We start from the raw sequence: 12,649 nt of genomic DNA on the forward strand, positions 1-12,649 counted from the left end.
GAGCTCTGGATAGTTTTTTAGTCGTATGTCTAGGATCTAGCAAAAGTGAATGTTAAAACTAGTAGAGAAATATATTCCAAATCAAGCAGCTAAAATTACGTACCTGTGAAAGGTTAGACGCATACACACAGTACAATGACAATAAAGACTGGAACAACAGATTTCAAAGAGATTATCTGCAGCTGGTAATATATCGACACAGGTCATTTGTTTATGCAAACAAATTCAGTCAAGAGTAAAAAATGTTACCTGTTTTACACTGTAGGACGTTTTATGATTCTGAGAAAAATTTAAATTTCCAAACAATGTTTAGAAAACTAATGTACAGGCACTACATTTAGTTCATTCAGTTGCATTTCAGCAGTCGACGCTGAATCTTTAAAAACGAAAGAAGTGCATACAAAACGAACAGAAATTTGGCTTTTATTTGAAAAACACAGAATATCTCTACAGTCCATTGAATTTTACCCGATTTCACAAATAGTGCCGTGGAACTGGTTCAACAACAAATGGAACAAATAAATTTGTATGACGTAAGAGTTTGCGTTCGGCACAATTATCTGAAAATTCCATTTGTGTTTAACAGGAATGAAACCAGCACTATGGCAATGACGGATATGAATTTTGACTGTTTGGAGAGATGTCTTCAGCATTTAAATATCGAAGAACGTCTAAACGTTGCTGACTGTAATAAACAGTTACGAGGCATAGTCAGATATATAATAGCAAGGGAGTTTCCTGGGAACTTGTGGATAAGTGCAGTGCCGGTCGGAAGTTATGAGTCGCGAATAATCAGTTGGAGTGAAAATGAAGAGTGGCTACATATTACGGGTTTAAAATTTGGCCTAAAGTTTTTACGTTGTTGTGGTGATTTGGTTTCCACAATAGCCGTCTCCTCTAAGGACGTCACTAATTATTCGAAAAATTATCATGCAAATTTCTTGATTATTGGCTATATAAATGAATATTGTTCAGAGTTCCTAACCGAACAGATTTTTCGGTCTTGTTCGGAAGACTGCTTGAAGGGTCTGACAAAGCCATTCAAGAAAGTCGAGACACTTGAAATGTCCACATCGTTCATTAATGATACACGATTAAGTAAATTGTTCCCAAACTTGCGAAACCTTGAATTGAGTTCCTGTGGCTCAAGTGTTGTGAATCTGGGCTATCCCAAAGAGTTTTTTGCGAATTGTTTCCCTAGTTTGGAACATTTATCGTTGGAAGCGAGATATTGGAAAACAGATTATGAAAATGTGGCAGACATTTTACGCTCTCATCCTCAGTTAAAAAGCTTAAAAGGTAACATATGGTTGGACGTTATCTTTGGCACGAAATATCTCTCACACGGAAGTGATCATCTTCAAAACTTGGAAAAATTGCATCTGACTGAAATCATTTTCGAAAAATCTGTTAACGAGAGAATTCATTTAAAAAATCTGAAGGCGCTTGTCCTTGACATTGAACATGCTCATTACAATAGGCCTTGGACCATTCCATTTAAATGTGACAATCTAGAATCGTTAGAAATTGAATTTCTCGAAATTGGTTTCGAAAACGAACTTATCGAGCTGATTGCTAGTTATTCGAGTGTTAAAAAATTCAAACTTTCTTCAAGGAGTAGTTTAGAACACGTAAAAATATCGAAAGCTTTACCGTTACTGGAAGAAATTGATTTTTCCCATTATTCTCCTGGTTTCACTATCGATGAAGTAGTTCGTTTTGTTGGTGAGCTTGGTTCATTGAAGTTATTTGAATTTTTGTCACCTTTTGCAACAAATATTGAAGAACTGATGGAACGTTTGGAAAGTGGGTGGTTAGTTTTGTATGGACCATGTGGCTGTAGATTTTCAAATAGGGTTGCTTTTTCAATCAAATTAGAGCGCTAAACATTAAATTACAATCAAATTATGGTTAAGGTCAGGTTATAATGGTATCTATAGCAATATGTTTACGGAGCGTTAACGCCTTAACCTGGCCTGGGACCACTATAAGCTCTGCTCTGTACGCACTTTTAATTCATTTTCACTAGTTTTATATTCTAATTATACTACAATCACTATACAATTACTTTTAATTAATCAAATTCAATCAATAAAATAATGTAGAAATTGCTATTGGTTTTTTTTAACATGCTTTCAGATGGTTACGAATGTGAAATTAATTTTTGTATTGTAAATGGGACAAAAAATCCTTAGATAAGGAAGAGTGACACAGGTGCTTTACTTACAAAAGTATTGATATCAGAAAAGGTGATACTCACAATTCCGATATCATCCAGCATCAATTTTTGTTTTAGAATCACGTCCCTGAACTGAACTTCTACCAAAATTTCATCAAAATTACTTGGGCCGTTCTTGAGATAGTTTGCCATAAAGAAGGAAACGTAGACAAAATTAATCATTTTAAATTTAACAAATTTGACCATTCTCAAATAAAAAACCAAACTTTGAAATTCAATATGTCGGTCATATCTTAACCTATTTTGACATTTTGAATGCCTCGACTGCTAGAATACAAATAAAATAGACCGATGACCCTTGGGTCATTGGAGCCGAGGGAGAGAAGTCAAAAAGTTGCCGTATCCATAGTCCTTATTATTTTTTTAAATTGCTTACTACCGTAGCTATCCAAGAATGTTTGTACACAAATCCATTATTACAACCTGTTACAGACGGTAAGAATATGACCAGAATTATTATCGGGTCTATTGCTTCAATCTATCGAAGTATTTTCAAGCTGTTGATTTCAAATCTTGTACTTCAATTTTTTTAACATACATTTTACTATATAGACCATATCACCCAGAGCTTGTCATTATTTTTGTCGTCGTTATTGATAACAGATGAATAGCCGTATGTGACAGAAATCCAAACTGTCGAGTAGCATGTTAACTTTAACTACGATAGCAAAAGTACGTAAGATCAATCGTCCAAAATAGCGTGTACAAATACAACTTTACATGCGAAGGCCGAAAATGTTTAAAATACCCTCATTTCGTCCCATCGCATGTAAAGAAACTTGAAAACCATGTACAAAAAGCCCTGGTAAGCTTTCTGAGAAAGTAAATACACACGCGGAATTCTGAAAACCGACATATTTTCTGTTTTTGTGTTTTACGCGAGTTCTTGATTTCTCCGTTTAAAAATACATGCAAAGTCACAAAACACTGAAAAAACACAAAACTGAAAATGTGCCGGTTTTCAGAATTCACGCCGTAAGTGTGCCTAAAATTTGAATTTTAAGTGAACGATTCGTTGAAAAAGTGAACCGAAAAGCACTTTTCAATGCTTCCTTGTATGAAAATGACGCTACGTTAGAAAGACCTCCGCACTTTCCATTTTGAATTTCAACCGCACTTACGGCGTGAATTCCGCGAGTGTACATTACAAAAACCATTACTCAATTCTGCTTACGAAATCGTAAAGTTTTGCTCATAGAGGTTGAACCAGCAACAATTTTTAAAATTTCGTGCAATTTCGTAGTTTTTCAATAGCATATTTACGTTAATTTCGCTACTTACTGTAGGAAAACGCATAATCAGACGATTTTCATTGAAATCTGTTAAAAAACGAATATTCTTATTAAAACCAACTCACAATTTTTACCATAGGACCACTCACGATACCCCTAGGACAACTCTTCATTTTTATTAATTCATTAATTTTAATTAGTTAGACTACAAATTATTAATTAAATTTACTTTAATTACGAAAACAAAAGACAAATCTTTAAAATAAAAGCAGATTTTTTTTACCTCTTGCCGAAATCACCGAAAAATTTGAGTTCAAAGTTGAGTTTTGATAATTTAGGTCAATTTTCCAATATTTACCCTGCAATATTTATAAGGAAATCCTCATATACATTTAAATACTTTTTCTGTCATTTTTTTCGCTCGGCTATCTCGTCAAGCCTACCATCATATTTCTTTGTTTGTTGAGCCACGCGCTGTTGTCAAAATTTCTAATTTACATGTTACGTTGCATTTTCGCCACTTCTTATTCTAGCTTTTCACTCGAGCGAATTATTGGCTATTCTGTTTCTAAGTTTTCAAAATTTATTCATTTTTTTCCTTGTCGTACGATAACGCGGACAGTACTCGTGATAGTAATCGTGTGACACAGTTCCACACACCTGGAAAAACAGCAACTAAGTCTGTCGGGTTTTGGTCCCAATCATCCAACCATTCGTCGAAATCAAATTCGTTTGTAATTTCTTGTTGTGATTCGTTGTCAATAATAATGCGAGGAATAATGTGTGGATAAAAGCTGCTTTCAGTCCACTTAAATGACGCGTCTTCCTGTATATCAGCTAGTGACCGTCTTGAGCTTAGCATGACTCCATCTCCATGCTTGACACGAATAATTTTGTCGGCGCTGATAATTTTATGTTGGACACGTTGTGTCTGTTGAAAGTCAAATAAATAGAACATTCCAAAATCATACAAATTTTTAAAGATTCTACTAAACTATGCTTGATGCTGGATGCTGTATTGTGGGATAAACTTACTGGAAATTTTTCACCTGGATAAACTGCCAATAGCTCTGAAGTGCTGCATTTTTCCCATGTATTGGTCAACCATTTTTGAAAGTCATTTTGATTCCAGAGTACTGCTTGCGCGGTCTGACAGTAAATATGGAAACCTCTTAAGCGCCCAGATCCCCAAAATACCGATGCCTCTTCCCGAATAAGATTCAGTAATGTAAATCTTGTTACCATGATTTCTTCTCTACGCTTGACACGAATTTCTTTAAATCCGTTAAGAGTGAATCGTTCATTAATCTTCTCAGTGTGCTGTTTCCAAGACTGTTGAGTATTCAAAAAGACGTTGGAAGTTTCAGGATGCGAAATATGTGCAAAATGTGTGAGAGTATTCATAGGCTCACCTGATATATGTCACGTGGGAAAGTAGCCACTACCTCTGTTGGTCTACATGTACAGAACTTTTCAACGTAATATTGGAAAGCAGGTTCATTGCCAAATTCTTCATTGTCCATAGAAATGCGAGGGATCATTTCACCGTTGGACCATTTAAGCGACGCTTCTTCCTCTATATCAGCCATTGATTGTTTTGTTGTTTCTAAAAACTCATCTCCCCACCTGACTCGAATGATTCGTGTTTCTTCAATCGGACAACTCAACACTCGTTCCGGTTCCGATGATGTTGTCTATTAAACAGTTTAAAGATGGACATTTAACATCGAAAGCACTTATCGTAAGTCGAATTACAGATGAATCAGTGAATGTAAATTAGGATTTTTGCATGTTCCATAATAAAAGTGTTCAGTGCATATGCATAGCACGCACATTGATTAGAACAAAAAATGTGAATATTAGTTATGATTTGCTGAGCCAAGGAACATCTTCTGGGTTGTTTTCTATTCTATTTTCAATATTTATGGGAAACGAGATTTTCTGAACTTAAAATTTTCTCATTTTCTCCCGTACTTGACGATAATTTTTTGGGAGAAAATTTCTCCCGTAGTTTTTGTACGGTAGAAAATTCAATCAATTTCTTAATTGAATTTATGCTTCTCTATCTCGATGTCAATAAACAATGTTCTAATAGTAGTTAAGAACGAATTTGCGAAATAGGTCTGATTGGTTTTTTTAGTGGCTTTATGCCGGCAGAGGAGCCCTTAGAAGTTTTCCGACCTAGTCAAATTTTCTCAATTTCTTGTCAAAACCTTGGTGGACAACTCTCTACTATCCATTGTCAAACGTTTTTAGTCCAAGACCACGGACCTTTCGACCTTTTTTTGTCAATATCTCGAGTAAACTTTGACCGAATTTCATGATTTTTTTTTGTTTGAAAGGTGCTAATGAAGATAAAGCATCTGTATTACTTTCCACCTCCTACCAAAATGGCCGCCGGCCGCCATTTTGGATTTTTGTAAAAACGATATAAATCTGTGAAAATGATACTAACAAAGTTACTGATCAGTGGGAAGTGATTAGTTATGTGTGTGGGATGTTTCAAGCATCCCATGTATGGACATCTATATATAAATATATACAGCTATATTGATCTATACAATGGTATATAGAGCTATTTTGAACTATATACTAGCATATTTATTCTTAAATTGTTTATTTATAGGTAAATATAGGTTAATATATCAGTACTCAATAACAAGGAAAAAAGTAGGTTATGTAAGTGATTTTAAAGGGCTCACAGCCTTTCAGAAGGGAAGTGAATGAACTCAGACAGATGAAGACTTTCACATTAAAGGCTTTTGACACCGACTAGAATTTGGTTTAAAAAATTGTTAAATTTGGGTCCTTGGACCGAGACCGCTACTTGGCCCTATGTAAACTAAAGTTTTAGGTCAATTTGAAATTTGTGTTCATTTGAAAGGAACGCCGGCTTCGTAATTGCGCTATGCGCAATGTAAATGTGTCATTTTCGACCTGAAGAGACTATCCACTTACAACCAAGAGGGCACAGAGATTAGCTGAGGGCGGTTTTGAAACCATCTATCTAAAAACCAACCAAACAGCGGATGGTTTCGATTTTTCGAAAAGTTGAATTCCCTGCCTTAGGGAGAAGTCTATCACGCCTTCTTAAAAGAAAAGATCTTATTAAACCAGGGAATGAACTTGATATTTCGTATCACGATGAGTAAAAGTACCTCGGGATAAGCTCTCGGACACTTTTACTCATATGGATACGAATTTAAAAATTAGTAGTAATATTTTCTGACTTTAAAATCCACAACCACTGATATGTGTAACTCAACGAGTAACGAGATTAGTCTTACTACATCAATAGTTTTCCGTTTCAGATTTCGGAACACTTTTGAGTACCGCACCACCGACTAAAGTTTGTATGAAAAATTGTTTTTCCATATAAAAATCAGATAATCGAATGGACGTGCGGTACTCAAAAGTGTTCTGAAACGTAAAACTAATGATACTGGAGAACTAGTCTCGGCGGATTACACTTATCAGTAGTTGTGAATTTTAAAGTCGGGAAAAATCAATCCACCCTACTACTACATAGAAAAAACGTCAGCGATAGCGAAATCGAAATCAGATGTTATAGAAGCTGGGTTCGAACTGGATTACAGAGTTTGCCCACGCTTGTAAATATGGCATACATTAAAACTTACCTTAAAACGTTCACCTGGGAATACGGCAGCTAAATCTGGTGAAAGGCTTCTTCTGCGTTCCATTAAACTCAACCACCATTGAAATTGACCTTCATTCAGGAATGACTTATGAAAGTACAAAAAATAAATGCGAGGAATTCGACCATCTCCCCACTTCAGTGACACTTCTTCTGTTATACCAGCTAACGAACGCTTCGTACTCAGTAAGAGTTTCGTGCCATTGAAAACACGAATAAGAATAGGTTCTTCGTTTGCCATTGCACTGTAGCATCACACCAACGTAGTTTTCAGCCAGAAAATAACATCATCAAACTGAAAACAATATCGTCCAATAGATCATTAAATGAATATTGTTTATCATCAACAGACAGGAGAAGATAAATTATTAGAGAGAATTTGGGAATACAATTTTTGTTTTATGCCCCCAACAAGATTTGAACCGTGGACCTCTTGCTTATGAAGCAAGCGTTCTACGTACCAAAACACAGGGCAAATTTCCAAATTCTCATTAATATCTTCATGCTCTCTTCATTCAAAAAAATTATTCCGAAACTTTTCGGTGAAATGCCGAAGCAATACAACATCTAAAAAATAAATTATTTTATTAACAGCGGCGTGGGGTAATATGGCACACCATACAAATTCGATGTGTGCCAAAGTCACCTGTAAAAAGAATTTGGCACAGTGCCAAATTCACCTAACGGGGAGTAATTTGGCACATGAAAATTTTAATGAAAATTGAGATGGTATGCCAATGTTATATGCCAAAATTGGAAAATCGGAAATCGTGTGGAAAATGGAATGCGTGTACCAACCACTAAAACGTGTGTTGGAGGAAAACACTTTTTCGTATATTTTGAGGGTCTGGAAATATGAACAAGAATAGACCGGCTAAAGACTGGTGAGATCTTTTTTCTTTTCTCAATTTTTTTCTGGAAGTAAAAGGAAGAAATTTTTCATCAGTTGATATCCAGATGTTGAACAGTAAACATCTGCACAAATTCGGTATTCAAACTTAACCAATTCGGTATTCAACTACCAATTTGGTATTCATCTACCGGTTTGGTAGTCAACTACCAAATTATCGAATTATAAATAGGCAAGCAGCCTAAATAATTTCATCAGTTGGTGTGCAGCTCTCAAACAGTAAACATCTCTACCACCTCTCTATCAGCATGGTAGTCAACTACCAGTTTGATAGTCGACTTCCAAAAATTAAACTTTATGCTGAAAACAAACGAGACATTAAAAACGTGTTTTGTATGCTTGCTAAGAGGACCGAAAGTAAAGCTGTCAATTCGCGGGGCGAAAGCTTTCGCTTTCGCCCCTTGCATTGACATTTCTTTACTTTCGGTCCTCTTAGCAAGCATACAAAACTTAATACGTAACTCTTTCGGCCTACTCAATCGATACGTAAATAACTATTGGTCCTAGTTTTCATTGACAAATGCAGCAATCGTAATTTTCGATAGAGAAATTTCTAATTTTATTTGACAGTTGCGACTATTTCGTCATGAAAACAAGGACCAAAACATGTTTTGAATGCCTCGTTTGTTTTCAGCATTAAATAGGCGAGCACGTAGAATCATTTCCTCAGTCGGTGCGTAGTTCTCGAATAGTAAACATCTCTGCCCCAAAAAGTTACGTTTGGTAGTCAATTATAAACTTGGTAGTCAGCTACCAACTACCAAGTTTTCGAATTGCAATGTTAACTGTGAGCTATCGGTTATCAGATAATTATTATTTGCCTGGTGTTTATATGCTCATGGTGGCTTTGCAATTTTGAATGTTAATGCAGCTCATAACTACCAACTACCAACTAACACAACTAACACAACTACCAACTACAAAATTTGTGGAACAGACAGACAGACAAAGAGACAGACAAAGCGCCCTTAATAGGGTATTTTCTCTAGAAGAAAAAAGACTTAAAAATTGGAAATCGTGTGCCAACCACTAAAACGTGAAAATTCTAAATTTTGTTAGTAATCATTCCCAGTTAAGTTTCGTAAAAGGGAATATCTACATTTTGCTAGCAATTATTTCTCGTTACTTTTCCTAAAAGAAACATTTTTTTCATTTCTTAGCAATCCGTCCTCTTTACATTTCGTAAAAGCAATGCACTTCAAGCAAAAGTGATCATAGTCGACAGCTGCCAAATAGGGTACTATTTTGTATGAAATGGTTTTCTACAGTGTTTTACAGTTGTGTGACACTGTCAAGTTTCAGCACCCTATTTATAGAGTATCACTCATGCTTGAAGTGCGTTGGTAAAAGGAAAAATTCTACATTTTGCTCGTCCTCGTCAGTCCTCGTTACATTTCGTAGAAGGGAAAGTTCTACGTTTTGTTAGCAATCATTCCTCGTTACATTTCGTAAAGAGGAAAATTCTATTTTGTAATCATCACTAGTTGGCTAACAACTTTACTAGTTGGCATTCGAATTTTTCATATTCCCAGAGCTCCCAGACCCTCTAAATGTACGAAAAAGTATTTTCCACCATTTGGCATATTTTAGTGGCTAACCAGTCAAACCACATTTTGGCACAACGAATAATAAATTGGCACACAAATTCCAGTCGTGTCACACGTGCCAGAATAACCCCAGTAAAGCTAATTTGACACAAATTAGCCGATGCCGCTTCTTTATCGAAAAAATGTCTAAACTGAGTCTCTATCGATTTTCCATACGTAAAGGCAACGATTCCATCGTTTTACTTTGTATTCGATGTATACACCAGCTGGCAGAAAAACTCACTACTCTTTCCAAGATAAGATATTATATCACTCTGCTTGTTTGTGCTTATTGTTGGATCCAGAATGTTTGATGCTTATTAACTTCAGATTTGACCACTAAATTATATTTTTATATCTGACATTTGTAGTAAATGCGTATTACTGTCTTTTCCGGACAAACTTCTTTTCTCAACAGATGTTCTTCGTAAATAAACATAAACAATTTCCAACCACCCACCCTTCATTCATGGTTCACAAGATACATCGGATATATTGATATACAATACCTATAGACATCTTTCGGAAAATGAGCGAAGTTTGTGAAGGGGGTGCGAATTTTCAAACTTAATGTTTTGAAATCACAAATGTAAGGTAACTGGTTGAAAGTTGACCTAGTGGAAAAGTGATCTTAAGTTGTCCGTGTAAATTTGTATGGAGAAAAAATTATCGGTCAACTCAACACTCAATAAATCGTGATATGTCCTATGACTTTTGTAAAGATAGGACAACTCACGATTCAATGTGTTTAAATGTGAAATAGGACCACTCATGATTCATATAGGTCAACTCTGCATTTTTATTAATTCATTAACTTTGTTAGACGAAATCGGCAATAATTAATAAAATTTATATTAATTAAGTAAACAAAAGATAAAATAAAAGTGGTTCCATGTAACATAGTTCCAAAATCGCTGAGAAATTCAAGTTCAAAGTTGAGATTTGTCAAATTAGGTCAACTTTCAATCAGTTACCTTACTATACACATTCGCCTACATGATATTGCATTTTTAATGAATGACCATAAGCTGTTTGACATTTTATCATTCAAATAGTATGGAAATTTACAATATCGTGTAGATTGTAGCTATTATGGTGTGGCACAAGTTTCAGATTCGGTCACGTTATTAGTAAACCAGGAGAAAACGTCTCATTTTTTAAAAGATATAAGTTAGGATGAATCAAGGCTGTACACTTTGGGGTAAACAACTTCGTACACGTAGACGAAAAGCTCAGGGCGCAAATTGCAAGAACCGAATTTCCGTAATTTCCAAAACAAGACTCCTTTTCACATTTATTCAACTTCACGTCACATCACGTAAAGTGGCAAAAGAGAAAAAAAAAACTGTTTCGACCTCGAGAACTAGCGGCGGTCACAGGTCTTCCTCCCTACGAAACCATATAATTAAAATGTTCGCCTCTGACTGTTACAATTATCGGGTTCTTTTCTTAACGTTCGTATGGACAGAGTGCCTTACATAATGAACATCACAATTGCTGAAACGATTTAAACGGTACAGGTTTAAGATTTCTTTCGATTTTAATTTGGTAGAAAAATGTAATAAAATAAAATGTAATCAAGCTAGTGTAATGACAAGGATCGGTCTTATCGAGCTTCCTCTTCAACCTATATATCCCCGACTTACCTCATCCAAATCACGGAAATTTTTATATGCGGACGATATGGCATAAATCTCTTCCAACACACATCGTTTCATCAAACCTCACGAAGACCGTTTCATCTTGCTTTCATCTAACAAATCAAGCAGCTAACAAGGAACTGGATGTGATTTTCGATGGAATTAGATTGACTCATGATCATGCGTGTACTTCGGAGTAACACTTGATCGCTCGCTCACTTACGCCAAGCATGCTGACAAACTTCAAGCCAAACTCGGAACCAGACATAATCTACTAAGAAAATTAGCCGGAACGTCGTGGGGCGCAACGGCAGCATGTCTAAGAACTTCTGCACTAGGACTCAACTACAGTTGCACCGAATATTGTTGTTCGACTTGGCTCAACAGTGTCCATACAGCAAAAATAGACGTCGTCGTGCTCAACAAAACCATGCGTCTAATCACCAGAAAAGTCAACTCTACCCGATTATATGGCTGCCAGCGTTAAGCAACATTGCTCCACCATCGTTCCGACATCGAAAGGCATTACGAGTTATTTCACCAAAGTACTAGATAACGATGAAATTTCGTTGCACCACGACGTCCAAATTATGATCATTGAAAGGTTGAAATCAAGAAAGCCTTCTGTAGCACAGCGAAGGAACTTCATTCTAGCGGATTCTAGCTGAATGGAAGAGAATGTGTGGAAGAGAATGTGGAATCGAATTCTACAAGCCCGATATTTGACTTCGATCTACGTAAGACAAATGCTACAGAGTTTTCACTCCCTCGTCGAACTTGGATTAACCTCAACCGCCTCAGAAGCGTTGGTTAGAAGAGAGGAGAATGATGGTGTATATCTTTTTTACTCTTCTAACCAACGCATTCGTACATTTGAACAAATGCTTCGCTCCCCACATCTAAACTATTTTTTTTAATTCTAAAAAAAAATACGGGTCCAATATTTTAGTAGTCGTTGTCCGAATTTTCGTTCTTCGTGTGTAACAATCTACCCTATATTACATCGATGATTGGAAATGCACATATTTATCGCGAGTAAGCAAATAATTAGCTTCTTCCTTGATATTTCTGTGGTAGTCAAATGCTATCATTATTGATCTTCAATCTTTTCGCGCACAACGTTCAGTATTCATTTTTAGAATCAGTGTAAGTGACCACGGATTAGATTAGAAGACAGGAGTGAGTGGTTCGTCCTGCAAGCAGTCCGAGGGAACCTGGAAATACATCCTTTGTTCCGACACCCTCTCATCCATTGTTTATTTATCAAAAAAGAAAAAAAAAGAAGCAGAAAAACAGTAATTCTTAGAAACGAAAATGAAAATTGAAAATGAAAGTTGAAAAATAAAAATCGAAAATTAAATTGAAATTGAAAATTGAAAATGGCCAT

The 12,649-nt window shown here is 35.8% G+C and overlaps 2 protein-coding genes across 3 annotated transcripts; one reads left to right on the top strand and one right to left on the bottom strand.

Annotated features, from left to right (window-relative positions):
• The first annotated feature begins 369 nt into the window (after nt 1–369).
• On the top strand, nt 370–2,075 carry LOC119076824. The gene is made up of 2 exons (XM_037183822.1): nt 370–526; nt 587–2,075. Exons 1-2 carry the CDS (start codon nt 510–512, stop codon nt 1,884–1,886), a joined length of 1,317 nt encoding a protein of 438 aa, XP_037039717.1. The 5' UTR covers nt 370–509; the 3' UTR covers nt 1,887–2,075.
• A 1,516-nt stretch (nt 2,076–3,591) lies between these two features.
• On the bottom strand, nt 3,592–10,044 carry LOC119076983. 2 transcript variants are annotated; one of them, XM_037184091.1, is made up of 5 exons: nt 9,867–10,044; nt 7,110–7,421; nt 4,884–5,165; nt 4,507–4,803; nt 3,592–4,402 (listed from the first exon to the last, which is right to left on the bottom strand). In XM_037184091.1, the coding sequence occupies exons 2-5, from the start codon at nt 7,365–7,367 to the stop codon at nt 4,055–4,057; spliced, it is 1,185 nt and encodes a 394-aa protein (XP_037039986.1). In that variant the 5' UTR covers nt 7,368–7,421; nt 9,867–10,044; the 3' UTR covers nt 3,592–4,054. The 2 variants fall into 2 exon arrangements, with proteins under 2 accessions (XP_037039986.1, XP_037039994.1); XM_037184099.1 differs by having other exon boundaries at nt 9,800–10,044.
• Between the last annotated feature and the right edge of the window lie 2,605 nt (nt 10,045–12,649).

Source organism: Bradysia coprophila, chromosome III (genome assembly GCF_014529535.1).
Source record: "Bradysia coprophila strain Holo2 chromosome III, BU_Bcop_v1, whole genome shotgun sequence".
Classification (NCBI taxonomy): Eukaryota; Metazoa; Arthropoda; class Insecta; order Diptera; family Sciaridae; genus Bradysia; species Bradysia coprophila.

What these genes read in the sequence shown, in the direction of transcription:
- LOC119076983 (XM_037184091.1), bottom strand. Translation starts at nt 7,367, where the DNA reads ATGGCAAACGAAGAACCTATTCTTATTCGTGTTTTCAATGGCACGAAA. An exon ending in TCCCAGGTGAACGTTTTAAG is followed by an intron (nt 5,166 to 7,109) that starts GTAAGTTTTAAT and finishes ACTGTTTAATAG; the next exon opens with ACAACATCATCGGAACCGGA. An exon ending in ATCCAGGTGAAAAATTTCCA is followed by an intron (nt 4,403 to 4,506) that starts GTAAGTTTATCC and finishes GACTTTCAACAG; the next exon opens with ACACAACGTGTCCAACATAA.